The sequence below is a fragment of the Megascapheus bottae genome, chromosome X (assembly GCF_031878675.1).
Source record: "Megascapheus bottae isolate mThoBot1 chromosome X, mThoBot2.hap1, whole genome shotgun sequence".
NCBI classification, from domain to species: domain Eukaryota; kingdom Metazoa; phylum Chordata; class Mammalia; order Rodentia; family Geomyidae; genus Megascapheus; species Megascapheus bottae.
Window position 1 is genome coordinate 41,402,775 of NC_143547.1, and position 21,305 is coordinate 41,424,079.

The following is a 21,305-nucleotide window of genomic DNA, read 5'->3' on the forward strand; positions in this document are numbered from 1 at the left end:
TCAGAAAACCTAACACTGTCATGTACCTACCACTTGGCTTAAACATCCATCAACTGGTGGCAAATCATGTTTTATCTTTACTCTTATCTCTTTTCTTTTTCCAGATCATTTCAAAGCAAAACTGAAACAAATTTTATTTACAAATACTTGATAATCTAACTCTTAAAGAAATTCTTTTTTTTATTGTAATTAGTAAAAGGGTTACATGATATTTGCCAGATAGAAGGACACACACACATTTTTTGCCAGATGCTTATGGCTTAATCCTGTGATCCTGGCTACTCAAGAACCTGAGGTATGAGAATCCTGAGTCAAAGCTAATTTTGGCAGAAAAGTGAGACTATTATCCAATTATCAACCAGAAAGCTGGAAGTACGGGTATAACTCAAATAGTAGAGCACTCACCTTGAGCAAAAAGCTAAGAGATAATGTCCAGGTACTTAGTTCAAGCCCCATCTCTCTCTCTCTCTCTCTCTCTCTCTCTCTCTCTCTCTCTCTCTCTCTCTCTCTCTCACACACACACACACACACACACACACACACACACACACAATTTTTGTCCTATGCTCACTTTCTGTTCTCTACTGAGATGGCAGAAATTGTATCCAAGATCCATCCATAATGAAAGATTCCTGTATCAATCCATGACCACTTCAGAGGAGAGCTAAAGCAGCCTCTGGGATTCTAATTGCTCCACTGGCCCCACCAGATCAATGTATCTTACCTTTTAATATTTGGCATCAGTGGTTTTCTGTTGTCTAGAAGGATGAATATTCATCTAGACAGAAGGGCTTTTGTCCCAGTGCTATAGCTTGAAGCCTGGCATGGGGAAGTTTTACAGGATTCTAATGAATGCCTATCCTATTTACATTGTCATTTTATACTGTGATGAAAAACGCAGCAAGAAATCATCAGCTAAAAGAAGTGAACTCATATCTCAGAAAAGAATCTGGCATGGCATGCCTCATTTGCTCTGAATTTGTTTAAGTATTTGGTTTTCAACCTTTGCTTTCCAGTTTGATATGATCCTGAGTTTTGCCCTCTGATTCATCTATGAAAAGAATCCTGGAGCCAGGAGTTTGGCCCAGTGGTAGAGTGCTTGCCTAGCATGCATGAAGACTGGGTTCATAGAAAAAAGCCAGAAGTGGTGCCAAGGCTCAATAGGTAGAGATCTAGCCTTGAGAAAGTCCAAGGACTGGCAAAAAGAGAAAGAAAAGAAAAGTAAAGAATCCTGGCAAGTCATTGAAACTGAAAATTCCTCTTCTTCCCAACCAGGCTGCCTCTTAGTTCACTGCCACATCCTGATGCTTAACCACCTACTTCTGAAACTGACCCTGTGTATTTGGAAATTACTTCTTACCACATCTTGTTTTATCAGGGAATGACTGCAGAGAGATGATCTGGGTTGGGTTCCTGAGAAAGATTACAAAATAGAATTTGTATATACTCACCCAGTGACATCACATATTCTCGCACTAGAGGGATCCAAAAGATCCATTCCAAGGTCAATAGAAAGGGAGTGATGGATGGAAAAAGATGGGAGAAGCCAGTGGCCTCAGTGGTAAAGTTGATGAAAGCACCATGTGCAAGAATGCCATGCGGGTGGCTGCCAATGATGTAGTTGTGTTTAGGAGAAAGATCATGGGTCTTCACCAGCTGTCAGAGGAAAAATGAGTCAGAGCATTGACCAAGAAGGAAGAATGGATGTATAGATCCAAATCCCACCAAGCACATCCCAAATCCATGCTTAGTGGGCTATCATCATTGTCAAAGGGTTTCCAAATCAAGAGGCTGATCTAGGGTTGCCCCAGTGGGAAAGGCACTATCCATTTGTCTCCCCACCTGCCCATCTAAAGTTTCTGCTTGTTATTATGCCTCTGGGACTTGACCTTCACACATTGCCACCAAAGCTTTTGAAATCACAGAGTTCAGTAGGGAAAGAAAGTGTGGGAAACAAGGACCAAGGGAAATGTAGGCATGTGGAGGAAAAGCGGGCACCAAGAAGAAAGAGTATCACCTTTATTGGGAAGTAACTCTTGAAATACTTCCAAATGGCCCAGTTTCTTACCCAAGCTGAATGCCTACCACCTGTGAGCAGAGAAAGACAGAGTAGGGCAAATGGGTCATTGGGTCATTGTTGGTCCCTCTACCTCTCCTAGAGACAGAGTTCTGTGTGTAGTACTCAAGAACAGGCTCCTTCTCATATCTCAGAGCTCTAAGCACTGAGTCTAACCTCAGGACACAGGAAGGTTGTGTTTCTCTGAGAACTATGAAGGCTGGAAACCATTCAGGGATAAGATACACCCGCTCATAGACTTTGAACCCTTATTTATTTTCAAGCAACCTGGAAAAGACTTTTTTTTGCCAGTCTTGGGGCTTGAACTCAGGGCCTGGGCACTGTCCTTTGGTTTTCTCAAGGCTAGAGCTCTACCACTTGAGCCACAGCACCATTTCTAGCTTTTTTCTATGTATGTGGTACGAGGAATCAAACCCGGATCTTCATGCATGCTAGGCGAGCACTCTACCACTAGGCCAAACTCCCAGCTCTGGAAGACACTTTTATCTGATCATTTTCCCTTCATTCAACTTCTTTTCTCTGTAATTATATCTTGGGTCCAGATAGGACCACTATTTTGGCCCCATCTCTTACCTTGATTATGAGTTTTCCAATCATAGATGAGCCAGGTATAGGTCAGCAAAGTCAAGAGCCAGTATTTAGTCAACAACAAGCAGGGCAGAATGCAAAGGGAAATAGCTCCTGAGGAGACATAGTGGATTCATGCCATTCAGTTCTTTCAAGTTTTGGCACACCCCTCATAACTTCTATTTTTCCTGTCCTCTACAATGAAGGAGCAGGGCAAAGCTCCTCTTTCCCTTGACTAGTTCTGCTGTGATCTGGGTTTCCCTGTGATCTGGATCCTTTGTTTGTGTATGTATATGGTGTGTGTATGTCTGTATGATGGAAGTATACTAGGGCTTGAACTGTAGGCCTGGGTGTGCTGTCTATTTCACTCAATGTTGGTTCTCTACTACGTAAGCCACAGCTCCACTTTTTTCTTTTCACTGGTTAATTACAGATAAGAGTCTCACAGACATTTCTGCTTGGGCTAGCTTTGAACCTCAATCCTTAGGTCTTGGATGTTTGCCTAGCTAAAAATACAAACAGGAGCCAAAGCTAGTAGCTCTGGATCTTCTTGATGATCTCAACTAAGAAACAAAAGGCCATGCCATTTTCAGTGAAGGTCTTCAAGGGGAGTAAAACAGCAACAAAGCTGAGCAAGTGAATGTACAGCATTTGGGGCTGATTATTCCCATTCTGGAATTTCAGAAAAATGTTCTAAAAGCTCAGCCTTCCTTTGTGGAACTACTACATTTATATATTCCAATGGGGAGATGGCTTGCCTACAGTATGCAAGCTGTTTGATGCTGAGAAGAAAACATGGATTAGAAACTGCTTTGCTAAGGCTCTATTTTGTCCCTTTCAAAATGTTACAGAAGTTCAGAAGGGACTCTGCAGGCTGTGAGATGCAAACAGAATACATAGTACATCCCTGGGAATTGAATCCCATTCTTATTTTTATTTATTTTTTCCCATGCTGGGGATGAAACCTGGGGTCTTGCGTATACTAGACGAGTGCTGAATTACATCCTCAGTTCTGAACTCTTTTTAAATCTGTTTATGAAAGAGAAAGAGTAAATACTTGAAGAGTGCAAATAGTATGACTCTTTAAAAGACTAATTCAAAGCCCAATCGGTACTTGCAGGGAGGTAGGGGGAACTGAAGAGAGGGATGATGGAAGAATGAATGGGTGAAATGAGTAGAATGCAGGCAAGATTAATTGTATGGGCCGCAGAACTGAGAAAAATAAGGGAAGGTGCAGGTCAAAGGGAGGGTGAAGTTTGTTGAAGGGATGACACAGATCAAGATGCATCGCATACATAAATTGCTTGTTAAATTTCAAAAATTCAGTACATAACCTAAAATTAGGAAAAGTGAGAAAAGAGGTGGGTGAGGATGTTGAAAGGGCGGCATTGATCAAAAGGCATGGTATTCATAAACTGTGTTGCTGAATGGGTACTCCTTTGTACAACTACCTAAAGAAAAATTATATACACACACACTCACACATGCATATAAACAAGTAGGTCAAAGAGGAGCCACATTGTAGTAAATAAGCCTTTTCAGAAAAGGAGAAGAAACTTAAGAGTTACTTTCCACCAGGTATTGTTTTAAAAAGTCATTGCAGGCCAGGAGTGTGGCCTCATGGTAGAGTGCTTGCCTAGCATGCATGAAGCCCTGGATTCTATTCCTAGGCAACACGTACACAGCAAAAGCTGGAAGTGGTGCTGATGGAAGTGGTAGCACTCTAGCCTTAAGAAAGCCCAAAGACAGTGCCCAGGCCCAGGATTGGCATGGCTGGGTGCCCATGACTTCCCTGTAATCTTGGCTCCTCAGAAGGCTGAGATCTGTGAGTCAAACTTAAAAGCCAGACTGGGCAAGAAAATCTATAAGACACTTATGTTCAATTAAGAACCAAAAATCTGGAAGTAGAGCTGTGCCTCATGTAGTAGAGTGCTGGTCTTGAGTGAAATACTCTGGGGACAGTGCTCAGGCCCTGTGTTTAATCCTCAGTACCCGCGGTGTGCAGGCATGTACACACACACACACACACACACACACACACACACACACACACACACAATTAAGGTACTGGAGTGAAAGAAATCTTGGAAAAGGGCTGGATTCTCCTCTAGAGCTGGCTAAGATTGTTGTTATAAGCATGCTAATTAGGAAAGAGTGATGAGTGGAATTTTATGGGAAGACTGCCATGGATAAAAGCTCGGCTGCTTCTGACCTTACTGAAAAAGAGGAGCACATTTGTCAGTTACGTTTCAGAAGAGAACTCAGATAAAGTTAAATGAGAGTCATTAGTAATTAAAGGTAATTCAAGTATATAATTTCTTTTATATCTTGCTTCATATCAATTTTAACTCCGCAGTGTTGATGACTATGCCTGGAACCCAGTCGCTGTTCAGTTGAAAGATAAATATGTTCTCTTTTTTCAATAATAGAGAAACAAGTTATTAGTCTTTCTTCAGCATGAATAGTGGTTTTTACTGTGATGATATTTTAAAAAGTGTAGATGGATTAATTGTGTGTCGCTCGTTTTATCTACCTCATTTATCCACCAGTTTTAAGGCCACCTAGAAGCCCTTACCTAGATAAACATTATTCCCCTTGTGGAACTGATTGGAACAAAGGTGAGGTCCTTCTGGAGACCCTAAGTGTCCTTGAAAGATAAGCCATCTAGATCCACCTGGTATGAATGACATTAGTGCAATGCACAGTGATGAAAGTTGATTTAAAGAGCTAGAAGAGAAGGAAAGCTAAAGATGATGGATAAAGGATCCATGACATTGGGCTAGGAGAGTGGCCTAGTGGTAGAGTGCTTGCCTAGCATGCACAAAACCCTGGGTTCATATTCCTTGGTACCACATACACACACACAAAAAAGCTGGAAGTGGTGCTGTGGCTCAAGTGGTAGAGCGCTAACCTTGAGAAAGCTCAAGGACAGTGCTCAGGTCCTCAGTTCAAGATTTGGACTAGCTAAAAAAAAGAAAAATAAAGAAAAATCATGACATAAAGCAAGGACATCTGAGGAAATGAGGATGGACACTGAGCACTCATATGTAAATATACATGTTCAATAGTCCCTTAGGTATTATGACCTTGACACGAAGAGATGGTTCCAATCGTTTTTGCTATTTCAACTGAGACAATTTGGAGGAGATTATCAAAGAGGAAGTTCATATGTATAGGCTCCTAATTTAATTTGTACTAAGGATGGCAAAGACATTCCAATAGATGTGCATTGGTATCCTCATTATCATCCTAATTTGCATTTCCCTAATAGTTAATGATACCCAATAGTTAGCTCTTCATGTGCTTATCTGCCTTCTGTATATCTTTCTAATGAAGTGTCTGTTCAGATCTTTTCCTCATTTTTCAACTGGGTTGTTGTTTTCTTGTAATTGACTTATGGGAGTTCTTTCTACAATTTTTTGTCGGTTGTGGGGCTTGAACTCTGAGCCTGACTACTGTCCCTGAAGTCTTCAGCCCAAAGCTAGTGTTCTACCACTTGGAGCCACAGTGTAACTCATTATTATTTTTGTTTTTGTTTAGTTGTGGACCTTGAACTCTGGGCTTGGGGGTTGTCCCTGAGCTCTTCAGCTCAAGGCTACCATTCTACCCCTTGAGCCACAGTGTCATTTCCCTTTCTACATTTTTGGATGCAAATCCTTTGTATGACTTGTAAACATGTTTTCCCTGGCTTTTGCCCTTAATTATTTTTTTTTTTTGCCAGGCGTGAACTCAAGGCCTGAGCACTGTCCTTGGGCTTTCTCAAGGCTAGAGCTCTACCACTTGAGCCACCACATCACTTCTGGCTTTTTCTTTTTTCTTTTTGCCAGTCCTGGGCTTTAGCTCAGGGCCTGAGCACTGTCCTTGGACTTTCTCAAGGTTAGAGTTCTACCACTTGAGCCTCAGCACCACTTCCAGCTTTTTTTTTTCTATGCATGTGGTACCAAGGAATTGAATCTGGGTCTTCGTGCATGCTAGGCAAGCACTCTACCACTAGGCCAAACTCCCGGCCCCAACTTCTGGCTTTTTCTATGTATGTGGTACCAAGGAATCAAACCCAGGTCTTCAGGCATGCTAGATAAGCACTTTACCACTAGGCCAAACTCCCGGCCCCCTGCCCTTATTTTTTTTTTATCAATTATAATACATTGACATTTTCTTTTAACTGATTGTACTTATGGGGTCAAATCTTATTCTTGGCCTAATCTTGGGTCAATTGTTTCATTTGTATTTTCTTTTTTTTTAATTTAATTTTATTGCCAAGGTGATGTACAGAGGGATTACAGTTACATACATAAGGTAGTGAGTACATTTCTTTTTTAAATTTCTCTATTTTATTGTTGGGGTAATGGGTTTTTTTTTTTTTGGCCAGTCCTGGGCTTGAGCTCAGGGCCTGAGCACTGTCCTTGGACTTTCTCAAGGCTAGAGCTCTACCACTTGAGCCTCAGCACCACTTCTGGCTTTTTTGTATGTGGTACCAAGGAATCGAACCCGGGTTTTTGTGCATGCTAGGCAAGCACTTTAACCACTAGGCCAAACTCCCGGCCCTGGGGTAATGTTTAGGGATTACAGTTACATTTGTCAGGTACTAGCTGCATTATTTCTCACACATTGATACCCCTTCTCATGCACATTGATATCCCTTCTCACTTGAGTTTTCTATTAAAAGTCATTTTTTAAATTTCTCTATTTTATTGTTGGGGTAATGTTTTTTTTTTGGCCAGTTCTGGGGCTTTAGCTCAGGGCTTGAGCACTGTCTTTTGGCTTTCTCAAGGCTAGAGCTCTACCACTTGAGCCACAGCACCACTACTGGCTTTTCCATGTATGTGGTACCAAGGAATCGAACCTGGTCTTCGTGCTTGTTAGGCAGGTACACTACTGCTAGGCCAAACTCCCGGCCCTTATTAAAAGGTTTTTTTTTCCTGTCTTATATTTATATTAGCCATTTCAAATAGATTTTTCCCCTAGATTTTTGAAAGTATTATTGACAAAAATTTCATATATTCAAGGTATGTATATTGATGTAATATATGTAGCATGTATTGATTACACAACCAAATTAATCAACCCGTCATTACCAAATAGGGTTTTCCTTGGACAATATATTTTCTGTTTTGGTGGGTTGTATGGCTTGAACTCTGTGCCTCAGTACAATCTCTGAGCTCTTCATCTCAAAGCTAGTGCTCTGAGCCACATTGAGCCAGTTTTCTGGTGGTTAACTGGAGATGAGTCTCAAGGACTTCCATGCAAAGGCAGGGTTTGAAGCCAGCTCCTCAGATCTCAGCCTCCTGAATATCTAGGATTACAGGCATGACCTATTGGCATTTGGTGACAATGTATTTTTTTTTGCCAGTCCTGGGCCTTGAACACAGGGCCTGATTACTGTCCTTGGGCTTTCTCAAGGCTACAGCTTTACCACTTGAGCCTCAGCACCACTGCTGACTTTTTACTATGTATGCAGTGTGGAGGAATTGATCCCAAGTCTTCGTGCATGCTAGGCTAGGACTCTACCACGAGACCAAATTCTGGGCCTGATGATGTATTTTTTTAAGGGACAAAGTGTTCCTACGTGTTCCAGGCTGGCCTGGAACTCCTAGGTTCAAGGGATCTCCTGCTTCAGTCTCCCAAGTTGCTGAGTTTACAAGCATGAGTCACCATACTTAGCTAAGTTGATTGCTGTAGGTTCCATATATAAGTGAGATCATACAGTATTTGTTTTACTCTACTTAGATTATTTTACTAGCATAATATCTTCCAGGTTTACCCCATGTTGTTACAATTGGCAAGATTTCTATTAAAATGCCTGAATAATATTTCCATGTGAGCATCACATTTTCTTTACCCATTCATCTATCAATGGACACTATCTTGGTTACATATCTTGCTTCTTTATGAATACTGTTGCTATAAGCACAATGGTATAAATGGCTCTTTAAGATACTGCTTTTCGGGCCAGGAGTGTGGCCTAGTTGTAGAGTGCTCATCTAGCATGCACGAGGCCCAGGGTTCAGTTCCTTGTACCACATATACAGAAAAAGTCAGAAATGGCGCTGTGGCTCAAGTGGCACAGCACTAACCTTGAGCTAAAAGCGTCCAAGGACAGTGTGCAGGCCCTGAGTTCAAGCCCCAAGACTGGCAAAAACAAATATTGATTTTATTACCATTTGAACCTCCATACTGTTTTCCATAATGACTGTACCATTTTATGCTTCCATCAATAGTGTACAAAGGTTTCATTTTCTCTATTTTATAAGGCAACTCTCGTTATTGTGTGTCATTTTGATAACCACCCTAACAAACAGGAGATGATATTGCACTATGATTTTGATCCACAATTCTCTAAGGATTAATAGCATCAAGTATCTTCTCATAAATCTGTTAACTATTTGTGTGCCAATTGAGGGGAAATATCTATTTAGGTCATCTGCCCATTTGTATAAGTAGGAATTTGGCAGGCACGGTGGCTCACGCATATAATCCTAGCTACTCAGGAGGCTGAGATATGAGGATCAAGGTTCAATGCTAGTCCAGACACTAAAGTTCTTGAGACTCATCTCCAATTAACCACCAGAAAACCGGAAGTGGTGCTGTGGCTCAAGGGGTAGGGTGGTAACCTTGAGCAAGTAGGGACTTTTTTGAGTTATGTTAGCCTCTTATCTAACATATGGTTTGAAAATATTTTCTTCTTCCATTCTTTAGTTTGTCTTCTCATATTTATGTTTTCTTTGCTCAGCAGAAGCTTTTAAGATTCATGCATTCTCACTGGTTTATTTTTGCTTTTGTTTTCTGTGCTTTAATCATATCCAATAAAATAATTGAGGTCAATATCAAGGGACTGGGGCCGGGAGTTTGGCCTAGTGGTAGAGTGCTTGCCTAGCATGCACGAAGACCCGGGTTCAATTCCTTGGTACCACATACTTAGAAAAAGCCTGAAGTGGTGCTGAGGCTCAAGTGGTAGAGTTCCAGCCTTGAGAAAAATCCAAGGACAGTGCTCAGGTCCTGAGCTCAAGCCCAGGACTGGCAAAAAAAAAATCAGGGGACTTTCCCCCCGTATTTTCAGGAGTTTCCTGGTTTTGGTCTTATATTTAAGCTTTAAAGTCATGTTGTGTTAAATTTTTGGGGGGGTGGGGCTTTAAGAAGTGTGCTCCTTGTGCACTTTTTTTTAAAATTTTTTAATTGTAATTAGTAAAAGGTTTACATGATATTTGCCAGATAGAAGGTGCATTAATTCACATACATTGATACCCTTTCACATGTTTTGGTACCCATTACCCTCCCCCCCCAACCCCCTACCCGTCTTGGTTTTCCCCCCTTCCCTATCAAATTTCAAATATGTGTTAAATTTTATACATGCTAAGAATCTGAGTTTATTATGTTCCTCAGTTCAATATAATTAATTGAATAGGCTGTCTTTTCTCCATTATATATCTTTATTGCTCTTGTGAAAAATTATTTGGCCATGTATATGTGGGCTTATTTCTTCTACTCTGTTGGTCCATATGTTTGTTTTTAGGCCAATATAATATTGTTTTATTGCTAGGCTTTCTAATACAGGTTGGAGTGAGGAGTTGGAGTTTCTCTAGGTCACTTTGACTATTTAGGTATTTTGTAATCCTGTCTGCATTTTTGGATTTTGTTGTTATTGGTGGTAGTGTGGCTTGAACTCTGCGCCTGAGTGCTGTCTCTGAAACCACCTGAGCCACAGCACAACTCTCACTTTTCTGGTGGTTAATTGCAGATAAGAGTCTAAAGGACTCTCCTGCTTGGGCTGTCTTTGAATTTTGATCCTCAGATGTCAGCCTCCTGAGTAGCTAGGATTACAGGCATGAGCCACCATTGCCTGACATGGATTTTTTTTATAATACTGGGAAAGATGTCATTGAAATTTTGATAAGCATTAAATTTATAAATCATTCTGAAAAGCATGGGTTTTTTTGCCATTACTGGGCTTGAGCTCAGGGCCTAAGCACTTTCCTTAGACTATCTCAAGGCTAGAGCTCTACCACTTGAGCCTCAGCACCACTTCCAGCTTTTTGCTATGTATGTGGTACCGAGGAATTGAACCCGGGTCTTTGTGCATGCTAGGCACACATTTTACCACTAGGCCAAACTCCCAGCCCAGCATGGATATTTTAACAATATTCGCTTTCCCAACTCATTAATACTGGAAAGCTTTCTATTTACTTATGTCATTTTCAGTTTATCTGATCTTCTAGCTTTTGATATACAAATCATTTACTTCTGGGTTAAATTGACTTGTAGTTATTTTATTTTTGTTCATACAAATAGGACTAGCTGTCTGGGCCCCAGTGGCTCATACCTGTAATCGTAGCTACTCACATGGCTGAGATGTGAGGATCGCAGTTTGAAGCCAGCCTGAGCAGAAAAGTCCCTGAGACTGTTATCTCCAGCTAAAACCACCAAAAAGCCAGACTTGAGGATGTGGCTCAGGTGTTAGAATATCAGCTTTGAGTGAAAAAAAAACTAAAGGATAGCAACTAGGCCCTGAATTCAAGCACTAATCAACAACATCAAAATTAGAAAAGAAGTTAAATGGTCTTTTTCAATGGGAAACATAACTATTTCTTTTTTTTTTACAATGTAATAAAATCTCCATCAAAAAATCTGTGGGAACCGGGCTTGGTGACTCACGCCTGTAATCCTAGCTACTCAGGAGGCTGAGATTTGAGGATCAAGGTTCAAAGCCAGCCCGGGCCCAAAAGGACCTGAGACTCTTATATCCAATTAACCCGTAGAAAGCGGGAAGAGTGGCTGGGCTCAAGGGTATTGTGGTAGCCTTGAGCTGAATTGCTCAGGGACAGTGTCCAGGCCGAGCTCAAGCCCCATGACCCACAAAAAAACCCCCAAAATATAAAACTGTTGGCGCTAATAGCTGAATTCAGTAAAGTGATAGGATTGCAAAGCACCACAGGAAAAAACTAGTTGCATTTGTGTATGCTAACAAATGAACTACCCCCCAAAAGAAAGAATGTAAACAGTTCTACTTGTTTTGTAGGATATTAAAGAAAAATGATGAGAATGTGCTTTTGTCTGGTTGCAAATAGCAGAGGAAAAGCATTCAGCTTTTCATCACTGAATATAATATTAGTTGTAGGCTTTTCATATATGGCCTTCATTATACTGAGATTAATTTATCCTTTACCTAATTCAATTACAAATTTGATCAAAAATGTTTGAATTTTATCAAACCCTTATTTTTCCATGTATTGAGATAGCCACATCCTTTGTACATTAATGTTGGATATCACATTAATTGATTTTTGGTTGTTGAACTATTCTTATATTAATGGGATAAAACCCATTTGGTTATGGTGAATTATGCCCATACCTATTGATATGCCAGTATTGGAACTTGAACTCAGGTCCTTGCATTCTTTTTCATCATTTTCACTCAAAGCAAGCAACTCTCTTACTTGAGCCACATATCCAGATTCAGTTTTTGTGATGGTTAATTAGAGATAAGAGTCTCTTGAATTGGACAGGGAAGGGAGGAAAACCAAGAGGGGGGTTGGGGGGAGGGTAATGGGTACCAAGACATGTGGAAGGGTATCAATGTATGTGAATTGATGCACCTTCTATCTGGCAAATATCAGGTAACCCTTTTATTAAATACAATAAAAAATATTAAAAAAAAGTCTCTTGGATTTGTCAGTTTGGGCTGTCTCCAAAATGAGATTCTCAGATCTCAGTTTGCTGAAGAGCAAATATTATAGGAATGAGACATCAGTGCCTAGTTGGAGAATAATACTTTTGATGTGTTATTAGATTTGGTTCACTAAAATTTTAGTGAGGTATTTTGCTTCTAGTTACATCAGGGATATGAGCTTATAATTATTTTTTCTTGTAGTATAATGGCCTCACTTTATTTATTTATTTATTTATTTATTTATTTAGTCAGTCCTGGGACTTGATTTCAAGGCCTGAGCACTGTCCTCGCGCTTACTCAAGGCTCTACAACTTGAGCCACAGCACCAATTATGGAATTTTCTGTATATGTGGTACCGAGGAATCGAACCCAGGGCTTTGTGCATGCTAGGTAACAATCTACCACTAGGCCATGCTCCTGGACTCTGGCCTGACGTTATTATCAGGCTAATGCTGGTTTTGTAAAATGAATTTGGAAGTCTACCTTCCTCTTCAGTTTTTTTTTTGGAAAAGTTTAAGAAATGTTGAAATTACTTTTTGATTGTTTGCTAGAATTTAGTTATAAAAATAACTGGTTCTGGGCCTAGGAGTGTTGCGTAGTGGTAGAGTGCTTTCCTAGCATGTATGAAGCCCTAGGTTTGATTCCTTGTTTGCCCAGGCTCTGAGTTCAAGCCCTAAGACTGGCAAAACAAAAATAAATTCTTAATTTACTTTTACTTTGGTAGGCAGTTTTTGATTATTGATGAACTCTCCTTTATCCTTAATGATCTGTTTACATTTTCTGTTTCTGTAGAATTCATTGTTGGCAAGTTATATGTGTCTAGTGATTTATCCAATTCTTCTAGGCTATCTAATTTATTAGCATGTGGCTGTTCGTAGTCATCTCTTGTTTTCCTTTGTATTTTCATAGTGCCAGTAGTAATGTCTCTTCTTTCATGTAAAGAATTTATTTGAAGCTGGGCACTGGTGGTTCACACCTGTAATCCTAGCTACTAAGGAGGCTGAGATCTGAGGATCATTCAAAGCCAGCCTAGGCATAAAAATCCATGAGACTATTATCTTAAATTAATCACCAGAAAAATGGAAATGGTACTGTGGTTCTTCCTGGTAGAGCACAGGCCTTGAGCTGAAGAGCTCTGGGACAGCGCCCTGGCCCAGAGTTCATGCCCCACAACTGACAAAAGACAAAAAATAAGAATTTATTTCATATTCCCTGTTTTTTCTTAGTCTAAATATTTAAATGTTTGTTTTGGTTTTGGTTTTTTTTTTGTTGTTGTTGTTTTTGGGGGGGTGTTATGTAGCTTGAACTCCAGGCCTGGGCATTGTCCCTGAGCTCTTCAGCTCAAGGTTACCACCCTAGCCTTTGAGCCACAGCACTACTTCCTGTTTTTCAGTGATTAAGTGGAAATAAGTGTCTCATGGTCTTTAGTGACCAGTCTGGCTTTGAACATTGATCCTCAGATCTCAGCCTCCTGAGTAGCTACGATTACAAGCGTGAGCCACCACACCTGGCTCATTTTATTGTTTTAAAAGACACTTTTATTGATAATTTCTATTGTTTTTTCCAGTTCTATTTCACATTATTATTTTTGCCATTCCTGAGGACTGAACTCAGGGCCTGAGCAGTGTTCTTGGGATTTCCTCAATGCTAGCGCTCTTCCACTTGAGCCACAACACCACTTCTGGCTTTTCTATGTATGTGGTACTGAGGAGTCAAGCCCGGTCTTTGTCTTGGTGCATGCTAGGCAAACATTCTACCACTAGGCCAAAATCCCAGCTCTCACGTATTTTTGCTCTAATCTTTAGTTCCCCTCTGTCTGCTAACTTTGAACTTAGTCATCCTTATGCAAATATGTATCAACAAAAACTTTTTCTTGGATTTATTCATCAATATTTCATTTCTGAGGTATTTAAAGGCATTTAACATTTTTTCATTTTTTATTTTTCCTTTGTTTTGATATTGTTCTGCTGTTATTTCTTTACTTTATGTTGCCTATGCTGGCCTCAAACTCACCATACCGTGTCAGTTTCTGAGTGCAAGGATTATAGGACTGTACCACTGCAACCTGGTATTGTTCCTTTGTTTTGATTATTTTTTTCCCAACCATTTGCCAATCAAAATATCCTCAACTTTCTTGTCTTGCTTCAAAAGACAATCACTTATGATAACCATGTTAAGTTCCTGGGCAAAATTAAATGTTTTCTTCTCTTCACACTTGTAACATATTACTTTTGCTTCCATCTGACCCTGCTTCAATTTTTTTTGCTTGTGAAATTAGTACTTCATATAGAGAGATTTAATTGCTTTTTAAACTCTATCATATAGCCCAGGACTAGCTAATCTCGATTTTTAGTTTGTAAAATATTTTGTTTTAGATTTTCTGGGATTTTTCTGCATACATAATTATCATGTTATCTGCAAATAACAGTTTACACAAGGCACAATTTGTTTGCCTTTGTGGTTGAAGGCGTGGCTCAGGTGATAGAGCATCAGTCAATGAGGGAAAGCATTATATACTAAGTTCAAGAACTGGCTTGGAGAGAAAATGTGTGCCTTCATTTCTTGTGTTCTTCTTCCCTCTTATCTTGATACGAGTTTTGGTGTGTTGTGGAAAAGAAATGATAAGAGTGTTTTGTTGTCTTATGGAGAAGTAGTATTTTACCATCAAGTGTGATATTGGCTGTACGTTTTTTTTTTTTGCTATTGTTTTTTATGTGCCAGTCCTGGGACTTGAACTCATGGCCTGGGCACCATCCTTGAGCTTTCTCAAGACTAGTGCTCGACCACTTGAACAACAAAACAACTTCCAGCTTTTTCTGTGTATGTGGTACCTAGGAATTGAATCTAGGATTCATGCATGCTAGGCAAGCACTCTACCACTGGGCCATGCTCCTGGCCCCAGTTTTTGTTGTTGTTTGTTTGTTTGTTGTAAATGGTTTTTGCCAATTTGAATAAGCTCCTTTCTGTTCCTAGTTTACAATGAAGTATTTTTTGTTTTGTTTTTGTTGGTGTTGGTGCTTGAACTCAGGACCTGAGCACTGTTCCTAAGCTCTTTTGCTCAAGTCTACCACTTGACCACCCCGAGCCACAGACCCACTTCCAATTTTCTGGTGGTTAATTGGAGATAAGAGTCTCATGGACTTTCCTGCTCCAGCTGACTTTGAACCCAGATCCTGAGACCTCAGCCTCCCAAGAAGCTCAAATTACAGGTGTAAGCCACTGGTGCCTGGCTACTATGAGGTTTTATAATGACTCAATGCTGATGTTTGTCAAATGATTTTTCTGTATTGATTGATTTATTTTTGTGCTTTTCTCCCTTAAATGGCTACGATAGTAGTTTATGTTGAAGCTCAAATATTTACAACTAAATATGTGGATAAAGCCCAGTTGATTGTAATGCATTAGTTCCTGTAATGTACTGCTGGATTCTATTTGTTAATATTTTGTTGAAAATTTTAGATTTATATCTATGCAGGTATTGATCTATACTTCTATCTTTCTCAATGTTGATCCCACCGCTCAAAATTTAGTTTTACTACCAGCCTGGTCTTATGAATGAGTCTGGAAATGCTTTCACACCTTTAGTTTTCTGCACAAGGTTGTATACAATTAATGACATTTCTTCTTTAAAATATTAGGTAGATGGGGGGAAGGTAATGGGGACCAAGACATGTGAAAGGGTATCAATGTATGTGAATTAATCACCTTCTATCTGGCAAATATCATGTAACCCTTTTATTAATTACAATAACAAATATAAAAAAAATATTAGGTAGAATTTTGTGTTGAAGCCATCTGAATCCAGAGATCTCTTTTTCAGAATGTCTTCAACCTTCTAAAATTAAGACAAACTAAATTTGTTGAGTAATTATAGGCTATCTATTGCATCTAGGGTGAACTATGATTGTAAGGTTTGAGATCTCCAAATATAATTCATTAGCCTATTTTTCTTTGCAGTTCTATCCATTTTGCTTCATTCATTTTGAAACCTGTTGTTCATGCATTCATATTTAGAAGAGTTACGTCTTGGTGAATTGACCCTTTTGTATTCTCTAATTTCCTCTCTATCACTGGACTGTCCTTTAGGGAAAAAATTAACTTAATTCAGTACAGCATCAAATTGTTGCTTACTGGTTTACATTAGAGATGGTACTAAAAGAGGCTAAGTTATACAGTGAAGTGGTAAAATACTGGCGTACAATACCTGACATTTTGGAAAAGCACCACCATAGTTTATTGTTTATTTTTTCTGAAGCCATCCATGTTTCTCCACTGCTGACAGGATAAAGCTTAAACTCACTGGTCCAACATTTGATGTTTTCCCAAGCATCTTCCAAACCTCATCTCTGGGTCCGTAGTCACATCCCCCTATTCTGTGTCCCAATATTTCTCAAGTGTGGCCCCCAAATTTCTGTAGGGACACTAAAGAATTTGAGTGATGTATGGATGGAAAGTGTAGTGAATAAAACTGAATTCAAGATGTTATAAATATTTTTTTAAAATACATTAATTTAAAGCCTAGTACTAGTGGTTCACACCTGTAATCCTAGCTATTTAGGAGGCTGAGATTGAGGATCATGGTTTGAAGCCAGCTTGGGCAGGAAAGACTATGAGATTCTTACTTTCAATTAACCACTAAGAGAGCTGGAATTAGGGCTGGGAGTTTGGCCTACTGGTACAGTGCTTGCCTAGCATGCCTGAAGACCCAGGTTCAATACCTCAGTACCACATACATAGAAGGAGCCAGTAGTGGTGATGCAACTCAAGTGGTAGAGCTCTAGCCTTGAGAAAGCCCAAGGACAGTGCTTGGCCCTGAGTTCAAGCCCCACGCCTGGAAAAAAATAAACCTGGAATTAGCTGGGCGCCACTGGCTCACGCCTGTAAGCCTAACTGCTCAGGAGGCTGAGATCTGATGATCCAGGTTGAAAGCCAGCCGGCCATGAAAAGTCAGTGTGACTCTTATTTCCAATTAACCACCAGAAAACTGTAAGTGGCACTGTGGCTCAAATGCTAGCGTTGTGTTGAAGAATTGAGGGATAGTGCTCAGGCCCACAGTTTGAGCCCCATGACCACCACCACCAACAGCAAAAAGCTGGGATTAGAGCTGCGGCTCAAATGGTAGACTGATAGCCTTAACAAAAAATGCTCAGGGATGGTACCCACATCCTAACTTCAAGCTCTAGGTACGCACATGCACAACCTCCTTAAATCTACTTTTACTCTCTCCATTTACCATGCAATCTCACATCTCTATGCCTTTAGTCATGCTGGTCTCCTAGTTACCGTCTCCTCAACTTTCTATCTATAAAAATATTTCTCTAACCTTTAAGGCTTAGTACAAATGATATTTCCTTGATAGTATCTTTGCCAATTCTCTGCAAATCCTCTGCACACTTGGTAACACAATACCCATGCTTCTATTTGCCCTTGCTTTATTCTATTTGCTTGTACAATTAGTAGTACCCCCAATGTCTTGCCCTCTCCCTATTAGATAATATACTTTTTTTAAGACAGCTATTAGCAATAGTGTCATGCACAGGGGATGATTTGTGATAAATAGTTGCTGTACTGAATTGTAGAAGGAGAAGTTCAGGGAGAAATAGGATATCCTTAGTCCCCAAGTTGCAGGTGAAAGTTAACAGGAAGTGCAACTATCAATATCCTTATTCCAAACAAGGACAGGCCTTGTGTCTTTATAGAGAGTTATATAGCTAACATTACAGGAATCAGTTTTCCACATAAGCTGTAAAGATTTCGTTTTTCTTTTTTTGGCCAGTCCTGAGGTTTGAGCTCAGGGCCTGAACACTGTCTGTCCTTAGTCTGTCTCAAGGCCAGAGCTCTACCACTTGAGCCACAGCACCACTTCTGGCTATTTACTATGTATGTGGTACCGAGGAATTGAACCTGGGTCTTCATGAATGCTAGGCAAGCACTCTACCACTAGGCCAAACTCCCGGACCCCAAGATTTCATTCTTATGAGTGGAAACATTCTATTTTGGGGACATTGACCTAAGTCTGAGAATAGCAATGCCTGCCACATCTAGTCAGCTGGCTCAAGGATTTCAGGCATCCAAGAACAAGGGTGGTTTGTAAAAGCAACAATAAAGGAACTTCTATGGCTTTGTGATTACTTACTAGAGTTAAATGATTAAAGTAAGAACTTGGAGGAGTAAAAGTCTGTCTATAGTCTATTTGTGCTGGTGACTAGGGCTTGAACTCAAGGCCTGGACACTGTCCCTTACTTTGTTCACCTCAAGAATGCTGCTCAATCAAGTAAGGCACAGTTCCACTCTGAATTTTTTTGGTTCTGATTAAATTGCAATAAGAATCTCACATACGTTTTTTGCCTGTTCTGGGAATCAGGGGTGGGTTCAGATGTCAGCCTTCTGAGTAGGTAGGATTACAGGCATGATCCAGTGGCACCTGGTAAAAGGTAATTTAATAATTTAAACAACGTGACCTGAACTTACTCCATGTGAAATCTTTGTGCTGAAGGCCATGAGAAGAATGTTGGGACAGAGAGGAAAAAGAATGAAGAGAATAATTATAAAAGAGTAAAAGCAGTTCAAGCACCAGCCTTGATCCAGCGCTTAATATGCATAATCACATTTAATTCTGTCACAAAAATGGAAAGGTAGATACTTTTATTAGTCTCTACTTTACAGATAAACAAATTGAGACTAACAAGATCATATATGTTAAAGTTTAGGAGGTAAAAAAAAGATAGCATTTACTAGATCTCTCCTACCTGCAAAGAGCTGTTTTAAGTCTTTTTTGTGCATTGCCTCACATTGATACATGTGAAAACCACAGTTGCTACCTTCCAGAACCTCTAGGTTTTGTATGGAAGGTAAAACTTTCATCAGAATTTCAGAGGAATTTTGCAGCCAGGCGTGGTGGCTCAGGCCTGTAACCCTAGCTATACAGGAGGCTGAGATCTGAGTATCAAAGTTCAAAGTCAGCTTGGGAACTAAAGTCTGTGAGACTCTTATCTCCAATTAACTACCTGAAAACCAGAGGTGGCGCTGTTGCTCAGTGGTTAGGGTGGTAGCCTTGAGCTGAAGAGCTCAGGGACAGTGCCCAGGCTCAGAGTTCAAGTCCCACAACCAACAAAAAAAAGGGATAGGATTTTGATCAGTAAGTTGGTAGATGAAAGGCTTTCTATGAACCAGAGGGACTTGACCAAAGTTCTGAGGATGATAGAGCCAAAGCCTTTGTGTAACATCACAATGGGTAAACTACAGAGAATGAGGAAGCTATTGCATAGGCAGTAGAGCTTGGAAGTGGGGAGGGAATGATAAATTTAAAAGGAGGAGTTACACAGAAGCCATTAAACAGCATCCTTGGTGAGCCTAGGGGGAAAGGTTTTTGGATTCTGTATATGAAAATCTCCCATGTAAAACTATTGAGTGGTGGAATCTTTAAGGAGGTAACAGGATGCTGGGCGCCATGACTCAGGTCTATAATCCTAGCTACTCTAGAGGATGAGATCTTAGGATCATGGTTCAAAGCCAGCCCGAGCACTAAAGACCGAGAGACTCTTATTTCCAATTAACCACTAGAAAACTGGAAGTGGGAAGTGGCAATGTGGCTCAAGGAGTAGGGTAGTAGCCTTCAGCAGAATAGTTCAGGGTCAGCGCCCAGGCCCAGAGTTCAAGCCCCACAACTGACAAAAAAAAAGAGGTAACAGGCTAATGCCATGGTTTCCTAATAGACATGAGTTTGGCTCTCTCTTGCAATCACTCTTGTACTTTTCTGCTTTCAGCCATGTGATGTGACACAGCAAACAGCATTCACCAGATAATAATATTTTGATATTGGGCTTTCTAGCCTCCAGATCACTGTGCAAAATAAACTTTTAGTATTTGCAATTTATTCAGTCTGTGGTATTTTCTTATAGCGACAAATATACTAAGATGGATGCAGTGTTGAGGCTCTAACTAAGGTCAGTTTCTCTAATAGGAATGGAGAGAAGTAATATCTATGGACTTTCTTACCTCATTGATTAGAGGGCTCTTGAGATGTGGGCATTATGATCAGTTTCTTCCATGGTGAATGGTGGTTGACTTTCTGAAGGTCATAGAAAACAATGTAGATTTTTTTGCTGAATTTTTTTTGCCAGTCCTGGGCCTTGAGCTCAAGGCCTGAGCACTGTCCTTGTACTTTCTCAAGGCTAGCGCCCTACCACTGGAGCTATTGCACCACTTCCAGCCTTTTTCTGTATATGTGGTACTGAGGAATCAAACCTGGGTCTTCACGCATGCTAGGCAAGCACTCATACCACTAGGCCAAACTCCAGGCCAAAACCATGTCGATTTTGATGCACATAGTCTTGTAGCAAGAAGGGGCAGAACTGGCCAGACACTCAAGTGTGTGTTCAATTTTTTTCAAGTAGCAGGAAGCAGAAGGAAATCAGGTACACATGGCATGATCACACACACACACACACACACACACACACACACACACACACAGAGTGTATAAGGTAGATAAGAAAGAATAAGAGATAGACTTATGAACATCAAGATGTGAAGGTACAACAGGGGTAAAGATGTGAAAATACTAACGTAATGAATATGATGTGAAAATACTAAATGATTATGAGTATAAAATACTAATATAACGAATATGATCAGAATGAAAAACAATGGGATGAAATACAGCTAAAATACTTAAAGAAATATATTGTCAATACAAACTTGTATCTAAAAGCATGTGGACATGGGAGATAAAACCGATTCAAGAACACATAGGACTATAACCATAGGAACCGTCAGGAGCATGGTTTACAAGATAGAATCATTGTAAAATACCCAAGGATCCACACACCTGGGCATAGGAAATCGAGCAATAGCTAGAGTAAAGTACCAGCACAATTCTAGGCATCACCAACCAAGGGCGTAAACAATCCGAATCAAGCAAGAAGGAGTTTGGGCCAGAGAAGAGCAGCCAAGGATGCATATAAGCAAAGGACCCAGAATGAGGGACAGCACTTC

At 40.1% G+C, this 21,305-nt stretch overlaps 1 protein-coding gene across 1 annotated transcript in view; it reads right to left on the reverse strand.

The window, feature by feature from the left end:
• Positions 1-21,305, reverse strand: part of Dgat2l6 (diacylglycerol O-acyltransferase 2 like 6) — a 32,323-nt gene that overhangs the window by 4,700 nt on the left and 6,318 nt on the right. The window contains exons 2-4 of the mRNA XM_090327106.1: positions 2,651-2,758; positions 2,018-2,088; positions 1,452-1,656 (exon numbers count right to left, since the gene is read on the reverse strand). Coding sequence (XP_090183232.1) covers positions 1,452-1,656; positions 2,018-2,088; positions 2,651-2,758 — 384 coding nt within the window. The remainder of the gene's footprint in view (positions 1-1,451; positions 1,657-2,017; positions 2,089-2,650; positions 2,759-21,305) is intronic.